Source organism: Mandrillus leucophaeus, unplaced genomic scaffold, assembly GCF_000951045.1.
Source record: "Mandrillus leucophaeus isolate KB7577 unplaced genomic scaffold, Mleu.le_1.0 Scaffold120, whole genome shotgun sequence".
NCBI lineage: Eukaryota > Metazoa > Chordata > Mammalia > Primates > Cercopithecidae > Mandrillus > Mandrillus leucophaeus.
The window spans coordinates 2,147,095-2,168,408 of record NW_012100321.1 but is presented as its reverse complement, the minus strand read 5'-3'; the positions used below and the strand labels follow the sequence as shown (position 1 = coordinate 2,168,408).

Here is a 21,314-nt window from a genome sequence, read left to right as displayed (position 1 = left end):
GTTTCTCCATGTTGGTCAGGCTGGTCTCGAACTCCTGACCTCAGGTGATCCACCTGCCTCAGCCTCCCAAAGTGCTGGGATTACAGGCGTGAACCACGGCTCCCAGCCATCTGTCACTTTTTAGATGTCTTCCTTCTCCATAGGTCCAATTGTCACCTAAATGCTGGCAGCTCTCCAGTCATTCCAGTTTCTCTTTTGAGCTCATCTCTCTCCTGAGATCCACACCTCCTTACCCTATTTCCTAAACACTTACTTGTGCACTTACTTGTTCAGCAACTGTGTCCTGGCTTCTCACGATATATCAGGCAATGTTACCAGTTACCAGTGGTTGGACATCTCCCGGCATCTCAAGGCTCAGAAGCCCTCAGTGTGAATGGTGTTTGTTTGTTTGTTTGAGACAGAGTTTTGCTCTTGTTGCCCAGGCTGGAGTGTAATGGCGCGATCTCAGCTTACAGCAACCTATGCCTCCCGGGTTCAAGTGATTCTCCTGCCTCAACCTCCCAAGTAGCTGGGTTTGTAGGCATGCGCCACCACACCTGGCTAAGTTTTGTATTTTTAGTAGACACAGGGTCTCACCATGTCAGTCAGACTGGTTTCAAACTCCTGACCTTAGGTGATCCACCCGCCTGGGGCTCCCAAAGTGCTGGGATTATAGGCGTGAGTCACCGCGCCCAGCCGTGAATGTTTTATCTCTCTCCTCATTGTGTTTCCTTGTGCTGTTTTCTCACCAGAGCAGATAGAGCTGACTCCATCCATTCCATAGGCCCCACAAATTCAGTCCTTCCCAGCCCTAGAAATCACCCCCTCCTCATTTTCATCCTTTGTGCTCTTCTACATCACCCCCAGACCAGGTCTCCCAGTCTCCTGGGAGACTCTTGTAATTAGTTCCTCACTGGCCCGCCCATCCCAAGCTGTCCACCTCCTTCCCTGGCTACCTAATGGAAGTTTCCAGGATGAAAATCTGATCATGTCATTTTCTTGCCTGGAATATTCTAATGACTCACATTGGAATCATGCATTAGATTTATGCCCACAGACAAACCTCCATGCAATCTCGTGGCTACACTCTTCCTTTGCACTCCAGGGTTCCATGGAGTTGTAGCCACAATGAGACGGAAGAGAGAGGCAGGGCTGAGGGTTCAAGCTCTGGAAAATACTGGAAACAGGCTGCTGTGGAAGTTATGAGCTGCCACCAGCAGTGTAAAGACTCAGGTCTGAGGATGAGATCCCCAGTGGTTTCTGACACCACACGGTCCATCTCTGACATTCTCCTGGCATGGTTGTAATTCCTCATTAATAGATTTTCTTTTCCTGCACACCTGCTACGTTCCAAGTTCTGTGCTGGGACTCACTTGCCCTTATATTTCCTCTGCAGAGACCTGGTTCGAGTTCACCCCTCACCATGCTGGCTTCCCTGCACTGGGGGCCTATGTTTCCATAACCCACTTCGGAAGCAAATTCAAGAAGGGAAGACTGGTCAGAACTCACCCTGAGAGAGACCTGTCTTTCCTGAGAGGTCAGTACTGGGGTCAGAGGGGATTAAATGGGGGTGGGAAGTGGAGGAGAGGTAAGAGGGTCTAGCTTTGCCCAGCTCTTACATTTCTGAGGGGAAAGAAAAGGACTTGGTATGCTTCCAGAAAGAGGAATGGTGTGTTCCTCCTGCTGAGTCTTCAGTGTCTCTCAAAGGTCTCCTTAATGTGTCAGATACATGATATCCTATCAAACAATCCTGGAGAGAGAGCTTAATAGAGGGGCTCAAGTCCAGGGCTGTGGCTTCCAATAAGCAGATTCAGAATGTGTTTGGGATGACATGGTGCTTTGGGAGGCTGATATGGGAGGATCCCTTGAGACTGGGAGTTTGAGACCAACCTGGGAAACATAGCAACACTGTGTCTCTACAAAAACTTAAAAATTAGCCAGGCATGGTGGCATGTGCCTATGGGTCCCAGCTACTCAGGAGGCTGAGGCAGTGGAAGGATCACTTCAGCCTGGGAGTTCAAGGCTGCAGTGAGTTATGATCCACCACTGCCCTCCAGCCTGGATGACAGAGAAAGATCCTGTCTCAAAACAAACAAACAGCAACAAAAAAAACTAGAATGTGTTTTGGGCACCAGCAAAGCAAGGGGCATACAATTTTTTTAAAACAGGGTATTTCCAGAAAAAATTACAACAAAAACCAAAAACAATCAAAACAGTGATAGTGAGTAAAATCAGAACTTGATTAAATGTCCTTGACTATAGCTTACACACTGGTATCACTTTTAGTTGTGGCTTCATAATCTTCTGAGAACTCAGGGTCTGAAGGCATTACCCTGCTAGGCAGACAGCTCCCCTACACGGGACAAATAATGCCAGCTTGAGAAAGTCATTTATGTTACCTGAGCCTCGGTTTTCTCATAGGGAAAGTACTTATCTCAAAATGTGGGTATGAGAGTTAGGCATAATCCACAAATAAACACTCAGCCCAGTGCCCAGCACATGGTAGTAATTCAAGGATGGTTGAATCGCCATGATTTTAGCATACACTTTTGAGACACGCTGGTACCCTGATACTATTTTAAATGCAGGGGATTCAGTCATGAGCAGGACAGTGAAGGCTCATTCCCTAATGAAGTTTGCACTCCAGGGAAGGAGATGATGAATGAACACACACAAAAATAAATATATATTATAATGTCAGATCATAGTAAATGCTATCTTGAAAAATAATTCATGATAAGGGGCTGGAGAGTGACCACAGTATTATTTTTAATTGGTGGTTGAGCTTCTGACAGAAGATGGCCTTTGAGTGTGGACCTGATGAAAAGTGAAGCCATGCAGATATCTTAGGGGAAAAGCACATGGACAGAGGGAAGAGCAAATACAGAGACCTTGTATTAGTCCATTTTCATACTGTTATAAAGATACTACCCGAGACTGGGTAATTTGTAGACAAAGAAGGTTTAATTGACTCACAGTTTCACATGGCTGGGGAGACCTCAGGAAACTTACAATCATGGCAAAAGGCAAAGGGGAAGCAAGAACCTTCTTCACATGGTGGCAGAAGAGAGAAGAGCAAGCCAAAGAAAAACTACCCAACACTTATAAAACCATCAGATCTTGTGAGAACTCACTCACTATCATGAGTGCAGCATGGGGGGAACTGCCCCCATGATCCAGTTACCTCCCACAAAGTCTCTCCCTCAACACCTGGGGATTACAACTCGAGAGATTTGGGTGGAGACATAAAACTTAACCATATCAGACCCTAAGCCAGGACCATGCTTGTCTTACTCTAGAACCAATGAGAAGACCAGTGAGGTTGGAGCCTCCTGAATGAGGCTGTGAGAGAGGGCTGGAGAGGTAGGCAAGGTCCAGATCATATGGGACCCTGAGGGACACAGATGAAGTTTAGTTTGTATTCCAAGTGTGATCGGAGAGCCAGGGAGGCAGTTTAATTAGGGTGGTGACCTGATTCAGTTTATATTGGAAAAGATCGATCTCTCTCTCAGCATGGATTAGGGGTGGGTGTGCAAACTTAGAAGTTGGGAGCAGTTGAGAAACTAATGGTCCTGGTGACAGATAATGGCAGTTTAAGGTTGGGTACCAGAGTGGATATGGGAGGGAAGTGGATGGACTCTGGAAACTTGGAGATGGATGAAGAAGAATTACACCTGGATTGGATGTGGAGAGTAAGGAGAATCAGAGATGACATTAAAGGTTCCAGCTCCGGCAACCTGGTAGATGGAGGGGTGTTCTCAGGGAGAAGAATGAGGTAGGATGAAGGGGATCTTCCCCCTTTCTCTTGTCTGAACAGAAGGGGTCCTTCATATTGCCAAGCCTGGCTCCTGTCTCCTATCCCCGCCATCTTTTTGCTAAATCTGGTCTTGGGCATCAGATATTCTGAAATTGTCACTCCCACGTGCTCCTTGTAACATTATTATTTCCTTGGGTGTATGTATCACCTACTGAAGTGGTTCTGTACATGTCTCTTATCCCCCCCTCACACACCCGGGTGCTTTTTATTTATTATTACAAAATACATATAGCATAAATTTTGCCATTTTAACAATTTTAAAGTGTCGAGTACAGTGGTATAAATACAATACATCCATAATGTTGTGCAACCATCACCACCATCCATCTCCATAACCCTTTTCATCTTGTAAAACTAGAACTCTATGCCCATTGAACACTTAACTCCCTGTCACCCCCTCTCTTAGCCCCTGACAACCACAATACTACCTTCTGCCTCTATGAGTTTGACTACTCTGAGTATGACATGTAAATGGAATCATGTACTTTGTCTTTTTGTGTCTGTCTGATTTCACTGAGGAAAATGACTTTGAAGTTCATCCATATTGTACCATGTGTTCGAATTCCTTCCTTTTTATGGATGAATCATATTCCATTGTACGAATATACCACATTTTGCTTATCAATTCATCCATCGATGGACACATGGATTGCTTTCATCTTTTGGCTGTTGTGAAGGAAGCTGCCATGCACATGGGTCTGTGAATATCTTTTTGAGACCTTGCTTTCAATTCTTTTGGGTATATATTCAGAGGTAGAATTGCTGGATCATGTATGTGGTAATTCTATTTTTAAAATTTTGAGGCCGGGCCTGGTGGCTCATGCCTGTAATCCCAGCACTTTGGGAGGCCGAGGGAGGAGGATCACCTGAGGTCGGGGGTTTGAGACCAGCCTGACCAACATGGTGAAACCCCATCTCTACTAAAAATACAAAATTAGCTGGGTGTGGTGACACCTGCCTATAATTCCAGCTACTCGGGAGGCTGAGGCAGGAGAATTGCTTGATCCTGGGAGGCGGAGGTTGCAGTGAGCCAAGATCGTGCCATTGCACTCCAGCCTGGGCCATCTCAAAAAAAAAAAAAAAAAAAAAATTTGAGGAACGACCATACCATTTTCCACAGTGGCTATACCATTTTATATTCTGCCCAATGGTGCACCAGGGTTCCAATTTCTCCACGTCCTCATCAACACTTACTGTTTTCTGGGGTTTTTTGGATACCGGCCAACCCAATGGGTGTGTCTATAGTGTCTTTGAGTTTTCTTCTTCTTTCTTTTTTTTTTTTTGAGATGGAGTCTCACTCTGTCACCCAGGCTGGAGTGCAGTGGTGCAATTTCTGCTCACTGCAACCTCCCGAGTTCAAGTGATTCTCCTGCCTCAGCCTCCCAAGTAGCTGGGACTATAGGTACACACTACCAGGCCCAGCTAATTTTTGTATTTTTAGTAGAGATAGGGATTCACCATGTTGGCCAGGCTGATTTTAAACTCCTGACTTCAATTCATCCACCCACCTCAGTCTCCCAAAATGCTGGCATTACAGGCGTGAGCCAACGTGCCTGGCCCTGGCTGATTATTCATTTTTTATGTCTCCCTGTATCTATACAAATATGTTTGGCTAAAAGTCACTAACCAACCACAGTGCCCTGAGGAAATGTGGGATTAATTTTCTTACAAAAGAAAAAGACAGGCCGGGCACCGTGACTCACACCTGAAATCCCAGCACTATGGGAGACTGAGGCGGGCAGATCACTTGAGGTCAGGAGTTCGAGACCAGTTGGGCCAACATGGTGAAACCCCATCTCTACTAAAAAAACACAAAAATTACCAGGGCGTGGTGGCGCATACCTGTAATCCCAGTTACTCAGGAGGCTGAAGCAGGAGAATCACTTGAATCTGGGAGGCAGAGGTTGCATTGAACCGAGATCACATCACTGCACTCCAGCCTGGGCCACAGAGCAAGACCCCATCTCAAAATAAATACATAAATAATGCAAAGATAGGTGACTGGGTGACATTGGTTTAGCTGTGGAACATTAAGCAGAAGGACCTAGGTTTATTCTGGGTTTCTGCTCCTCCATCCTTAGCATATTAACAGTCACCCTCATGCTGAACTCCTCCACACCACAGGATGGCTGCTGCATCCAATGAAGCGGCAACCTTTTTTTTTTTTTTTTTTTTAAGTCAGGGTCTCTCTCTGTCACTCAGGCTGCAGTGCAGAAGCACAATCATAGCCCAGTACAGGTCTCGAACTCCTGGCCTCAAGCAATCTTCCTGCCTCAGCCTCCCAAGTAGCTGAGACTAGAGTTGCATGCCACCATGCCTGGCCTGCTCCTTCTGAGAAGGACAACAAGCACTTTGCAGAAGTTCCCCCAGCAATGTGCATGGACCACAGCTTGACCTCCCCCTAGCTGCAAGGGAGGCTGGGAAATATTTGCCCTTCCTGCCTGTAGACTGAGAAGGGTTGGCATGGAAGGAAGCTTGAAATGGCCTTGGGGTAGTCAGTCTACAGCGCCTGGCTGGCTCTGCCCATAGAAGGTTCGCAAGGACAAGGACCTTATCTGTCTTGTTTATTGCTCTATTCCAGCAGCCAGAAGAGTGCCGGGTGCCCACTAATTGCTTCATACATATTTATGGAATGGAAAAATGATCTTTCTTCCTGCTACAGATCCCTGCAGTGCTTTATACCAGTCTGCTGGTGCTTTGAATATCAAGCATGACAGTCACGTGAGGGAGAATGTTTGAATTTTATTGCTCTTTTCTTGGCAGGTTTATGGGGAAGTGCTCTTGGTAACGCTGAAGTCAATAGGAATTATATTTTTGGTGAGTATTTGGGGAACAGAAAGGTCAAAGCCTAGAGATATTTTGTGCAAGGAGATTCACAGTACTTTTCCTACTCATGGCAGAAGAGAGACCTGTATGTAATTGTTCTAGCAACTGCATTTCCTGACATTTATTCTCATATAATTGGGCAGCCAGGATGACCACAGAGTGGATGAGAGTACAGACCCCCTTGGAAGGAATGTTGCTTTGGTACATGTGAGCTTTTTGACCTCTGAAAAGTTCCTTAACCCCTCTGTGCCTCAGTTTCTGCCTCTGTGCCATGCGGGTGATAATAATAGTAGTTATGGGCTGGGCGCGGTGGCTCACGCCTGTAATCCCAGCACTTTGGGAGGCCGAGACAGGCAGATCATGAGGTCAGGAGATCGAGACCACCCTGGCTAACACGGTGAAACCCCATCTCTACTAAAGATACAAAAATTAGCCGGTTTTGGTGTTGGGTGCCTGTAGTCCCAGCTACGTGGGAGGCTGAGGCAGGAGAATGGCGTGAACCTGGGAGGCGGAGCTTGCAGTGAGTGGAGATTGCACCACTGCACTCCAGCCTGGGCAACAGTGCAAGACTCCATCTCAAAAAAAAAAAAAATAGTAGTTATGAATATTTGATGAGTTAATTCATTGAAAGCTCATAGGACAGTGCCTGGTAGGTAATGGTACTCAGTAAACATTAGCAATCATTACCTGGTCTTTTTTTTTTTTTTTTTGAGACGGAGTCTCGCTCTTTCGCCCAGGCAGGACTGCAGTGGCACTAACTTGGCTCACTGCAAGCTCCGCCTCCCGGGTTCACGCCATTGTCCTGCCTCAGTCTCCTGAGTAGCTGAGATTACAGGTGCCCGCCACCACACCCAGCTAATTTTTTGTATTTTTAGTAGAGACAGGGTTTCACCATGTTAGCCAGGATGGTCTCAATCTCCTGACCTCGTGATCCGCCCACCTCGGGTTCCCAAAGTGCTGGGATTACAGGCATGAGCCACCGAGCCTGGCCCCTCATTTAAATTTAACCCCTTCAGTACCCTAAGAGGCAGATGCTTTTGTCCTCTCCATTTTGCTGAGATCCACCAAGTCATGGGAAGGATGCATGACTCACCCACGCTGCTGGTCAGTGAGCGCAGATGCAGGATTCTATAGGAGAATTGGGTGGTGGATCTCTAGGGGAATAGTGTGGTGGTTCAAATCCAAAGCCTGTCTGCCTGGATCCACATTCCGGCTCTGCTTCTCCTGCATTGCTGACTCTGGAAAGCTGCTTAAATTCTTTGTGACCCAATTTCACCTTCCTAAAATGGAGACAAGAGTACACAGTCCCAGTCTCATATATTTGATGTGGGGTTTAAATGACCTCATGTATGTAAAATGCTTAGAGCAAAGCCTGACACATGGGAGTATTTCATTTTATGTTAATCATATTTTTAGGATCATTATTGAGTTCACACCCTGAACAACTCACCATTCATTTAATGCATATTCATGGGACTTCCTGTATGCCAGGCACTGTACTAGTTCTTATCCTTTGACTTTTTTGTTTGTTTGTTTTTTTGAGACAGAGTTTTGCTCTGTTGCCCAGGCTGGAGTGCAGTGGTGTGATCTCGGTTCACTGCAACCTCCACCTCCCAGGCTTAAGCGACTCTCCTCCCGAGTAGCTGGGACTACAAGTGTGCGCCACCATGCCTGGCTAATTTTTGTATTATTGGTAGAGACAGGGTTTCACCATGTTGGCCAGGCTGGTCTTGAACTCCTGACCTCAAGTGATCCACCGCCTCAGCCTCCCAAAGTGCTGGGATTGTAGGTGTAAACCACCGTGCCCAGGCTGATGTTGTTCTTTGACATCGGTGTTCACCATAACTTGGTTAAAAACAAACTGAAAAAGGGAATCTATCTATCTCCAACCTCCAAATGGCTAACTAAAGGTGTGAGATGGGTCTGAGTGTTACTTCTCCAGTGGGTCTGCTAAGCTTTCTCTCTCAAAAACAAAAACAAAACTCCTGATATGTAGCGTTTGCCAATTCCTGTGGTGTAAATGTTCCCACCATGGCCAAACTTCAAGCTACCAACATGAGGTCACTGAGCACAGAGTTGGAAGAGAGGTGCAAAATTGGCTCTCGAGAGGCATTGGCTGCCATTGGAGCCCATGGCTGCCATTTCTATTAATGAAATATCCCTGCAGGTCATCTGTATTTTTTATGTTATAACTAGGGACTTTGTTGTACAGCTAAACATTCCCCCTGCTTCTACTCTTTTGCAGACCTGTTAAGGAATCTTCTGACCCCGAGAGGTAAGCATCCTACTTCGTCGTGAATCCCTAATGATAATGTGGAATGCACGCTTGCTTGAGGCCAGCCATTGTCCTAAGAACATTACATGTATAATTCATTTGGTGCCCATTTGAACTCTTTTTCTGGTATTTCAAAGATTTCATCTTGATTTGGATCTGTTGCTGGAGAGGTAATGTGATCTTTTGGGGGTGTGCTGTAGAACCATGTTTTATCATATTACCAAAGTTACTTTTCTAGTTCCTTCTCATTTGAGTAGACTATTTCTTTTAATTATTCTTGAATTTATGTTTGATTTGACTTTTTTTTTTTCTTTTTTCCGCTTAAGGATGTGACTTTAATGTCCCTAGCTAATTATAGCCTAATTTGGTCCTTGGTGCTTTCAGGGGTGAAGACTGTAAGAGTTCCTTGGATATAGGGAGTCTTTGTGTGATGGCTTTCTCATATGCTGGTTGTAGAAGCAGTGTGCTCACTGTGTGAGCAAGTTCACTGTTGCCTACAGGGTTGGAATGGTAGAAGTCTCGTGAAGCTTAACTCCTTCCCCACATGGCATGCAATTTTTTTCCCCAGTATTTTATTGGCTGGTGTGATGGTTCAGGTTTCAGGTCTGTAGGGGAGGTGTGCCTGCATAGGAGGTGATTGTGGCTAAAGCATGTGAGTAAATGCAACACCCAATGGTGAGCAAAGGTCCCAGCCTTGACAGAGGTGACTGGAGGAGCTCTCAGTGAGTTGCACTGATATATATATATTTTTTTGAGACAGAGTTTGGCTCTTGTTGCCCAGGCTGGAGTGCAATGGCATGATCTCAGCTCACCCTGCAACCTCTGCCTCACGGGTTCAAGCGATTCTCCTATCTCAGCCTCCCGAGTAGCTGGGATTACAGGCACTTGCCACCACGCCCAGCTAATTTTGTATTTTTAGTAGAGACGGGGTTTCTCCATGTTGGTCAGGCTGGTCTCGAACTCCCGACCTCAGGTGATCCGCCCAACTTGGCCTCCCAAAATGCTGGGATCACAGGCGTGAGCCACCGCACCTGGCTGTGCACCGAGGTCTTATCAGGTGGAAGGGTTGGAGCCACTTCAGCTCCCCTGCCAGGTCAGCCGGAAAGCCATCCACCTCTCAGACACACTCGTGATCCGGTGCTCCAGCTATTCAGATCAGACGGGCACCTCTTTCATCTGTAGGAATGTTGGCGTTCCAAGTAGAGAGGAATTGTGAATCTGTCTCTTGTGCAAGCCTAAACCTAGAGGGTGCTTCTCCTGCGGGGATGCCGTCACCCTGATGTGTTCCAGAAAGACTGTCGACAGTTGCACCCATGCTGAGCTCCCACGGGAGAAGCCCCAGCTGTGCCTGTGGCGATGGAAGAGAGGGGAAAGATATCCCCTTCTCCGAGACCCTTCACTCACACCAGGGCTGTCTGATGGTTGGGTTAGAGCTGTGGGCTTTCCCTGCTGAGCCCAGCACTGAAACTGTGCCCCTGCTGAAAGAAACTTCCCACCAGCAGAAAGATCTGATTTTCAAGGCCTGCTGTCCAGATTCTTTTGTCCCGTGGGGTGTTCCCTTGACATGGTGCACTCCCCATTCCCGTAGGATAGGAGTCACTGGGCACCAGACTACAATGAGTGTTGTTCCTCTGGGTCTAGCCACCCAGTGAAGCTGCCACACTTCAGGCTGTTTCTGGGGAATGTCTGCAAGGAATCCGGTAATGTCACCTGTCCTCGAGACTCCCAGCAGTGGGTAGCAGCACCAGCTCTAATGGGGGCGGCAGGAGAGAGACACAAGCTCTGTGAGATTCCCGTTATAGGTAGCCTTAGTATTTTGGCTTCCTTGAATGCTAGTTACGGTAGTAATGAACGGATCACGTGAACAGACTCAGGACCTCCTGGTTAGCCAGAGTGGTGCATGCAGTGGTGACAGCTGAGGACATACAGCCGTTTTCTCCTTCCTGGGGACAGTGTTATCCTACCAGGAGATGCTGTCATGGACTGTGTTGGTTGGCCTCCACCCAGCAGGTGGAGCACCAGCTGCAGGAGTAGCAGTGGGGATGTTCACTTGCCCTATGTCGCCCAGGGTGGCTACTCTTGTTTCTCAGGCAATGGGCAGAGCCATAGAGTTCCCCAAAGTTTCTGTCCTTTGTATTAAGCCACCAGGACGGTGGTGGCAGGGCAAAGCCAGGTGTGGGCCGGATCAGGCAGTTTTGTGCTCTAACTCTCCCTGTGCGGGGCAAGCAGCAATCCCTGTTGGGTATCGGGGGCGGAGTTGGTTTCCAGGCCAGTGTGCTGATAATTCAGAGAGGAGTGTTTCTGCCTCTGCTGCACAGAAGAGTTTGTGCAAGGAGTGGGGAGTGGCAGGTGGCAGTAAGCCCCACGCAGATCCCACACACTTGGCAAGGCAGATCTCCTCCCACCCTGTTCCACTGGCAGCGGCAAGCTAAGTTCCAGGCAGCCTGCGCGCAGAACTTGCAAATGCCTCCAAGTCATAAGCTTTCCCTGCAGAGATAGCAGAGATAGCAACCACTGCTTTCAGGCCATGCCCCTCCCCATCTATCCCACCCAGCCATGTGCCAGCGTCCTGCATACACATGACTGCAGCTTGCTTTTCGCTTACCCCATGCCCCAATCCCAGCCCTGGCCAAGGAAGTTCATCTGCACCCACAGTTATCTCGTGAAACCCAGTTGCAGTCTTCTTTCAACCTGCCACCACCCCCTGAACTTTTTGGCTGACCACTGTAGGGTGCCCTGTGAGGAACAGTAACGAATGGCTTCCCTGGGTCCATACTGGGATCTGGGAGTATATGCAGGGTTCTTCCTGCAGCTCCTACTTATATTCCATGAACCTCCCCAAGTCATATCCTGCACTGAATAGGGTTAAGGCCTTGCCCCAGAGACTGGACTTTCAGGCTCCCTGGTGTGGTGGGCGCATGTATCCCGCAGTCTTTCCCCGTCTCACACGCTGGGGACTCGCAGCCCTTCACTTGAGTCACAGTATAGGCTGCAGCCCGTCAGTTCCTCCAAAGGGACGGTGGATTCCTTCAGATTTCCTGTCCAATTCCTGAATCACTTCTTGAAAATAAAAAAGTTCACAGTGTGAATCTCTACACAGTGTTTTGTCCTTCCAAGTGGGAGGGGTATGCCAGCAATGCCTCTAATCCAACATGTTTGCTGTCCTGCTCTTTCGTAGTAGGAGAGCAAGGACTTTCCAGAAGTGCCCCCAGCAAAGTGCATGGGCCAGAGCTTGACCTTCCCCTAGCTGCAAGGGAGGCTGGGAAATATTTGCCCTTCCTGCCTGTGGGCTGAGAAGGGTTGGCATGGAAGGGAGCTTGAAATGGGCTTTGGAGTAGCCAGTCTACAGTGTCTGGCTGGCTCCACCCATAGAAGGTTCATGAGGACAAATCTGTCTTGTTTACTGCTCTATTCCAGCAGCCAAAAGAGTGCCGGGTGCCCACTAATTGCTTCATACATATTTATGGAATGGAAAAATGATCTTTCTTCCTGCTACAGATCCCTGCAGTGCTTTATACCAGTCTGCTGGTGCTTTGAATATCAAGCATGACAGTCACATGATGGAGAATGTTTGAATTTTATTACTATTTTCTTAGGAGATGTATGGAGAAGGACTGTTGCAAATGCTAAATACGTTGGACGCCGTATTTTTGGTGAGTATTTGCAGAACGGCAAGGTCAAAGCCTAGAGATATTTTATGCAAGGAGATTCACAGTAGTTTTCCTACTCATGGCAGAAGAGGGACCTGTATGTAATTGTTCTAGCAACTGCATTTCCTGACATTTATTCTCATGTAACTGGGCAGCCAGGATGACCACAGAGTGGATGAGAGTACAGACCCCCTTGGAAGGAATGTTGCTTTGGTACATGTGAGCTTTGTGACCTCTGAAAAGTTCCTTAACCTCTCTGTGCCTCAGTTTCTGCCTCTGTGCCATGCGGGTGATAATAATAGTAGTTATGATGAATGAGTTAATTCATCAAAAGCACACAGGACAGTGCCTTGCAGATAAAGGCACTCAGTAAACATTAGCAATCTGACTGGATGCAGTGGCTGACACCCATAATCCCAACACTTGGGAGGCTAAGGCAGGCAGATCACTTGAGGCCAGGATACAGTGGCTCACACCTATAATCCCAGCACTTTGGGAGGCTGAGGTGGGTGAATCACTTGAGGTCAGGAGTCTGAGACCAGCCTGGCCAACATGGTGAAACCCCATTTCTACTAAAAATACAAAAATTAACCGGGCGTGGTGGTGCATACCTGTAGTCCCAGTTAGTCGGGTGGCTGAAGCAGGAGAATTGCTTAAACCTGGGAGGCAGGGGTTGCAGTGAGCCGAGATTGCATCACTATGCACCAGGCTGGGCAACAGATCGAGACTGTGTCTCAAAAAAAAAAAAGAAAAGAAAAAAAGAAAGAAAGAAAAAAAGAGAAAGAAAAAAAAGCAGACAAAATTTATTGACTATTCAAAAATCTGAAAAAGATGAAGCAGAAGCTTGACCTAACCGACACGTATCAGGACTCAGCTTTCTATCACATTTTCAGCACATGTGGAAAAATTGAATTTTGATTTGATCTCAAGTAAAAATTTATAGCATGTACAATATTTTAATTATAGGGATTAACTCTGCTACTATCAGGTAATAATATTTTTAAATATTATATTAAGTTTTTTTGTTTTTTTGAATTTTTACTTCAATAGCTTTTGGGGGTACAAGTGGTTTCTGTTACATGATGAATTATGTAGTAGTAAATTCTGAGATTGTAGTCCACCCATCAGTGTATGTTTTAGAGTATGTTGCACTCAATATGTAGTTTTTTGGTTTTGTTTTTTGAGACAGTCTCGCTCTGTTGCCCAGGCTGGAGTGCAGTGGAGGGATCTCATCTCATTACAACCTCTGTATCTTGGGTTCAAGTGATTCTCCTGCCTCAGCCTCCCAAGCAGGTGGGACCACAGGCACGCACCACCATGCCTGGCTAATTTTTATATTTTTAGTAGAGATGGGGTTTTGCCATGTTGGTCAGACTGGTCTCGAACTTCTGAGCTCAAGTAATCTGCCCGCCTCGGCCTCCCAAAGTGCTGGGATTACAGGCATGAGCCACCACACCTGGCCCCAGTGTGTAGTTTTTTGTCCCCACCTCCCTGCCCTCCCCTTTCTGAATCTCTGAAGTCCATTGTGCCACTCCGTATGCCTTTGCATACCCATGGCTTAGCTCCCACTTGTAAGTGAGAACATGTGGTTTTGGTTTTACGTTCCTAAGTTACTTCACTTAGAATGATGGCCTCCATCCAAGTTGCTGTAAGACATTATTTTACTCTTTTTTATGGCTGAGTCATATTCCATGCTGTTTATATACCACACATTCTTCATCCACTCATTGGTCAATGGGCACTTAGGTGGATTCCATATCTTTCAATTGTGAATTGTGCTGTGATAAACATACATGGGCATGTGTCTATTTTATTTTATTTTAATTGAGGCAGAGTCTTGCTCTGTCATCCAAGCTGGAATGCAGTGGTGCAATCTCACTGCAACCTCCAACTCGCAGGTTCAAGTGATTCTTTTGCCTCAGCCTCCCAAGTAGCTGGGACTACAGGCATGCACCACCATGCCTAGCTAATTTTTGTATTTTTAGTAGAGATGGGGTTTCACCATGTTGGCCAGGCTGGTCTTGAACTCCTGACCTCGAGTGATCTGCCCTCCTCGGCCTCCCAAAGTGCTGGGATTACAGGCGTGAGCTACCATGCCTGTTCCCATACATCCGTATGTTTACTTTTGTTTTTGTTGCATTTGCTTTTGGGCTTTTGGTTGTGAACTCATTGCCTAAGTCAACGTCTAGAAGAGTTTTTCTGATGTTATCTTCTAGAATTTATATGACTTCTGGTCTCATATTTAAGTCTTTGATGCAAATTCACATTGAATTTGTGAGCTGATTTTTGTATAAGGTGAGAAATAAGGATCCAACTTCATTCTTCTACATGTGGCTTGCCAGTTATCCCTGCACCGTTTGTTGAATAAGGTGTCCCTTCCTCCACTTTATATTTTTGTTTGCTTTGTCGAAGATCAGTTGGCTGTAAGTATTTGGCTTTATTTCTGGGTTCTCTATTCTGTTCCATTGTTCTACATGCCTACTTTTATACCAGTACCATGCTCTTTTGGTAACTATAGGCTTGTAGTATAATTTGATTGGGTAATGTGATGCCTCCAGATTTGTTCTTTTTGCTTAGTCTTGCTTTGGCTATGCGGGCTCTTTTTTGGTTCATATGAATTTTAGGATTGTGGCTGGGCATGGTAGCCACACATGTGTAATCCCAGCACTTTGGGAGGCCAAGGCAGGTGGATCACCTGAGGTCAGGAGTTTGAGACAAGCCTGACCAACATGGTGAAACCCTGTCTCTACTAAAAATACAAAAATTAGTCAGGCATGGTGCATGCACCTGTAATCCCAGTTATTCGGGAGGCTGAGGCAGGAGAATTGCTTGAACCTGGGAAGCAGAGGTTGCAGTGAGCCGAAATCGGCCATTGTACTCCAGCTTGGGTGACAGAGCGAGACTATGTCTCAAAAAAAAAAAAAAAAAAAAGAATTTTAGGATTTTTTAGTTCTGTGAAAAATGATAGCATTTTGATGGGAATTACATTGAATTTGTAGATTGCTTTTGGCAATATGGTCATTTTCACAATATTGATTCTACCCATCCATGAGCATGGGATGTGTTTCCATTTGTTTGTGTTGTCTATGATTTCTTTCAGCAGTGTTTTGTAGTTTTCCTTGTAGCGGTCTTTCACCTCCTTGGTTAGGTATCTTCCTGAGTATTTTATTTGATTTTTTTTTTTGCAGCTGTTGTAAAAGAGGTTGAGCTCTTGATTTGAATCTCAGCTTGGTCATTGTTGGTGTACGTAGCACTGCTACTGATTTGTGTACATTGATTCGGTATCCTGAAACTCTACTGAATTCATTCATCAGATCTAGGAGCTTTTTGGATGAGTCTTTAGGGTTTTCTAGGTGTACAATCATATCATCAGTGAACAGTAACAGTTTGACTTCCTCTTTACCAGTTTAGATGCCCTTCATTTCTTTCTCTTGTCTGATGGCTCTGACTAGGACTTCCAGTACTATGTTGAATACAAGTGGTAAAAGTGGGCATCCTTGTCTTGTTCCAGTTCTCAGGGGGAATGCTTTAAACTTTTCCCCATTCAGTGTAATGTTGGCTGTGGGGTCTGTCATAGATGGCTTTTATTACATTGAAGTATGTCTCTTGTATACCGATTTTGTTGAGGGTTTTAATCATAAAGGGATGCGGAATTTTGTGAAATGCTTCTGCATCTCCTATGATTTTTGTTTTTAATTCTGTTTCTGTGATGTATCGCATTTGTTGACTTGCGTATGTTAAGCCATCCTTGCATTACTGGTATGAAACCCACTTGATCACATCATGGCAGATTTCAAGCTACCAGCACGAGGTCACTGAGCACAGAGTTGGAAGACGGGTACAAAATTAGCTCTCCAGAGCCCTTATCAACAGACTGCAACCCATGGCTGCCATTTCTACTAAAGAGATGTCCCTGCAGGTAATCTGTATTTTCTATAACTGGTGACTTTACTGTACAGTTAAACATCCCCCCTGCCTCTGTTCTTTTGCAGCCCCGTTACTGAGGCTGCAACAAAGTTTGCAAAGGGAACGTCCTGCCCTGAAAGGTAAGCATCCTACTTTGTCATGAATCCCTAATGATAGTGTAGACTGCACACTGGCTTGAAGCCAGCCATTGTCCTAAAAACTGCACGTGTCTGATTCATGTAGTGCTCCTTTGGGAATGGAGAGGAACATGGACTCTCACAGGTGCCCAAGGCCATGCAGCCAGGTGGAAGCAGGATCAGAGTTCAAACTGACACACTGTAACCATATGCATGTAAGGTATATCTATGCACTGTAACCATGTGCATAGATATACCCTAGGTATGCCTAGGATCCAAGTGTCAGAAGCAGAAAATGGGAACAGCCTGAGGCAATTAGCAAATTGAGAGGAAAAATACTTCCCAAAACTACATGGGCTGAGAGTCTTGAAGGAGCCAGACTTGACCCATGGTGGGAGTATGGAGAATAAGAACAAAGTATCAGATGAATTCTGTATGGAGAAGTTAGATTATATTATGGAGGAGACTATATTTGTTCAGGAGACACTGTACTGCACAAAGAAACCACAAATTGCTATGACTTAAGACACAAAGGGTTTGTATTTTGCTCACCCAAAAAGCAATATGGGTTGAGTGTTCCTACAGGGCACCTTGGCTCCATGTGGGGACTTAGGCATCCAAGCTGCTTGCATCTCTTTTTTCTTTCTTTTCTGATTTTGTTTTTGTTTTTTGTTTTTTTTTTTCTTTTTTTAAAGACAGAGTCTAGCTCTGTTGCCCAGGCTGGAGTGCAGTGGCACTATCTCGGCTCGCTGCAACCTCTGCCTCCCAGGTTCAAGCTTTTCTCCTGCCCCAACCTCCCAAATAGCTGGGATTACAGGCACCTGCCATCACACCTGGCTAATTTTTGTATTTTTAGTAGAGACGAGTTTTCACTATGTTACCCGGGCTGCTCTCGAACTCCTGACCTCAAGTGATCTGCCTGCCTGGGCCTCCCAAAGTGCTGGGATTACAGGCATGAGCCACCACGCTGGGCCAAGCTGCTTGAATCTCATTGCTTCTCCTCTTGGCACAAGGTCTCCTTGTCTGTTCTATGAGAGGAGAGAGCTGGAGAGCCACAGGCGGCCTTTTGTAGCCAGGCCTGGAAGTAGCGGGCACCAGCTCCACACACCTCCTGTTGGCCAGGATCAGTCACATGGCCCCAGCCTAACTACAGCAGAGGCTGACAAAGGTGATCTCCCTTCCATTTGTGGAAGATGCAACTGTGGTGAACACAGCAGGGTACTCTTGCTTTTTCACAGGCCAACAGTCAGGTATGGAGTGAAGGTAGGTCCTGAGCACAGCCCTGCATCCACTTCATGCCTCGCTCCCTGTTTTAGTTGTGAAGGCTGCTAGAGCAAAGTGCCATACATAGGCTGGCTGGCTTAGCCACAACAGAGATTTATTTCTCAGTTCTGGAGGCTGGAAGTCCAAGATCAGAGTACCAGTAGGGTTGGATTCCTGGGAACCCGCTTCTGGGTTGCAGAGAGCCAACTTCTTGCCACATGACACGCTTTAATATTGTTTTTTGACATCAGCATTCACCATATGCTGGTTATAGACAAGTCTGGAAGGAGAATCTATCTCCAACCTACAAATGGCTAACGAACGTTATGGGATGGTAGGCTGGTGACTGTGCCACTGCACTCCAGCCTGGGCGACAGAGTGAAAATCTGTCTCAACAACAACAAAAACAACAAAGAAATATCAACCCCAAGGTGATGGTATTAAGAGATGGGGCCTTTGGGAGGTGTTGAGAGCATGGGGTAGAGCCCTCTTGATTCGGATTAATCCCCTATAAAAGAAGCCTCAGAGAGCTCACTCCAAGGAATGTGGTGAAGATTGAAGGGCAGAATTTATGCAAAATGCTCCAAGATAAGCCTGGCAGGTGATGTTCTCAGCAAATGTGAGCAGAGCTATTATCAGTGTGTGTGTGTGAGAGAGAGAGAGTTGAGCATCATCTAATTCATGAGTATGGATAAAAATAAAAGGGGGGGTACCAGGCATGGTAGCTCAATGCCTGTAATCCCAGCACTTTGGGAGGCCAAGGCGGGTGGATCACTTGAGGTCAGGAGTTCGAGACCAGCCTGGCCAAAATGGTGAAACCCTGTCTGTACTACAAGTACAAAAATTAGCTGTGCCTGGTGGTGGTGCACGTCTATAGTCCGAGATACTCCAGAGGCTGAGCCAGGGGATTCGCTTGAAACTGGGAGGCAGAGGTTGCAGTGAGCTGAGATTACCCCATTGCACTCCAGCCTGGGCAATAGAGCAAGACTCTGTCTCAAATAAATAAATAAATAAAGAGGAGAAGACTTTGCCTCAAACCCTGAATAAGATGAGCATGTAAAAGATGAGTAGAGGTGGAGGCAGAGGTGAAGGAGCTAGAATAAAGAGGCCAGAAAGTCAGAGAGAGCAAGGTAACATGGAGGTCAGCAGAAGGCAAGGGGAGAGAGGGTCACCTGGAGAAGGAGGTCACCTCGGGAGGAACTGCAGGGCATTACAGAAGGTGAGGCGTAACAGGGTCTGTGGTGTTCTTGGCAGGGTACTTAGACAGCATCTGAGACCACCTGGGTTTCTTGACGTAGATGAAGGCGGTGAGCCTAATTACAACTGGCTGACTGAGATGCTCGAGAATTGGACCAGGACCTTCCTGGAAAAGCAGGAGCAGCCCGATGAGGACCCTGAAAGTAAAGGTACCGTGCCTAGTGTGATAAGTATCATCAACAGTAAGTGCCACCAACCTTCTCTCTCCTCTTGCTCTTCCCCACCCCTGTGGGCCAGTCCTACAGGGGACATGACCAGATGTCCCACTGGTACAGTTTGGATGCTTGCTCCCTTCCAAATCGCATGTTGAAATGTAATCCCCCAATGTAAATTAGTTCAACCATTGTAGAAGACAGTGTGGCAATTCCTCAAGGATCTAGATCCAGAAATACCATTTGACCCAGCCATCCCATTACTGGGTATATGCCCAAAGGAATAGAAATCGTTCTGTTAGAAAGATACAGGCACGTGTATGTTCACTGCAGCACTATTCACAATAGCAAAGACATGGAATCAACCCAAATGCCCATCAATGATAGACTGGATAAAGAAAATGTGGTACATATACACCATGGAATACTGTGCAGCCAGAAAAAGGAACAAGATCATGTCCTTTGCAGGGACGTGGGTGGAGCTGGAAGCCATTATCCTCAGCAAACCAATGCAGGAACAGAAAACCAAACACCACATGTTCTTACTTATAAGTGGGAGCTGAATGATGAGAACGCATGAACACAGGGAGGGGAACAGCACACACTGGGGCCTGTTGGGTAGGGGTGGGAAGAAGAAGAGCACCAGGATAAATAGCTAATGCATGCAGGGCTTAATACCTAGGTGATGGGTTGATAGGTGCAGCAAACCACCATGGCACACGTTTACCTGTGTAACAAATCTGCACGTCCTGCACATGTATCCCAGAACTTAAAATTAAATTAAATTAAAAGAAAAAGAAACGTAATCCCCAGTGTTGGAGGTGGGGCCTGGTGGGAGGTGATTGGATCAGGGGGACGGATCCCTCCTGAATGGCTTAGCGTCATCCTCTTGGTGATGAGTGAGTGCTTGCTCTGAGTTTATGTGAGATACAGTTGTTTAGAAGTGTGTGGCACCGTCCCCCTCGCTCTCTTCTCCTCTTCCCGACAAGTGATGTACCTGCTCTCCCTTCACCTTCCATCATGATTGGAAGCTTCCTGAGGCCCCACCAGAAGCAGATGCCAGCACCATGCTTCCTATACAGCATCCAGAGCTGTGAGCCAATTAAACCTCTTTTCTTTATAAATTATCCAACCTTGGGTACTTCTTTATAGCAATGCAAGAATGGACTGATACGCCCACCCTCTATCCATCCACCCAGCCATCCATCCATTTAGGATGTCTTGAGTCATTAGCATGAAATAATAACTCTCCTAATAGCAGGCTGGGGGTAGGGGTGACACAGGGGAAATGACAGACCAGGTGCCTGCCTGGAGGACTCACAGTCTAGAGGACGAGATGGAGAATAGACAGGTAAGTTCATCCCCGACTGGGCTAATTTCTATGGAGAGGGCTGGGTGCAGTGGCTTGCACCTGTAATCCCAGCACTTTGGGAGGCTGAGGCAGGAAGATCACTTGACCCCAGGAATTCAAGACCAGCTTGGGCAACATAGCAAGACCCCATCTCTACAAAAAGTTTTTGTAAAAAATTAGCTGGGCATGGTAATGCGTTCCTGAGACAGGATTTGATGCTCCAGTCTGGGGGCAGAATTTCTTCTCTACAAACTGTTTTGCCCTTAAAGCTTTCAACTGAGTAGATGAGGCCCACCCACATCACTGAGAATAATCTTCTTGAAGTCAACTAATTGTAGCCGTCAACCACATCTACAAAATACCTTCACAGCCACACCTAGGCTAGCATTTGATTAAATAACTGGTTACTGTGGCCTAGCCTGGATGACATGTTAAACCATCCTCCCAACATCCTAAGTGCTATAGGCAGACTCTTATTTATTCCTCATAAAACTACAAGGGATAGGCATTACTGTCTTCCTGGTTTTACAGATGAGAACAGAGATGTTAAGTAACTTGCTCGGGGGCCCGGTGCAGTGGCTCATGCTCATAATCCTAGCACTTTGGGAGGCCAAGGTAGGTGGATCACCTGAGGTCAGGAGTTCGAGACCAGCCCGGCCAACATAGCAAAACCCCTTCTCTATTACAAATACAAAAATTAG

At 46.4% G+C, this 21,314-nt stretch overlaps 1 protein-coding gene across 1 annotated transcript in view; it reads left to right on the top strand.

Moving 5' to 3' along the window:
• The window catches only part of PLA2G4C (phospholipase A2, group IVC (cytosolic, calcium-independent)), a 54,788-nt gene that overhangs the window by 6,785 nt on the left and 26,689 nt on the right, over positions 1–21,314 (top strand). The window contains exons 4-9 of the mRNA XM_011970147.1: positions 1,376–1,516; positions 6,560–6,613; positions 8,868–8,897; positions 12,497–12,550; positions 16,540–16,593; positions 19,152–19,259. Coding sequence (XP_011825537.1) covers positions 1,376–1,516; positions 6,560–6,613; positions 8,868–8,897; positions 12,497–12,550; positions 16,540–16,593; positions 19,152–19,259 — 441 coding nt within the window. The remainder of the gene's footprint in view (positions 1–1,375; positions 1,517–6,559; positions 6,614–8,867; positions 8,898–12,496; positions 12,551–16,539; positions 16,594–19,151; positions 19,260–21,314) is intronic.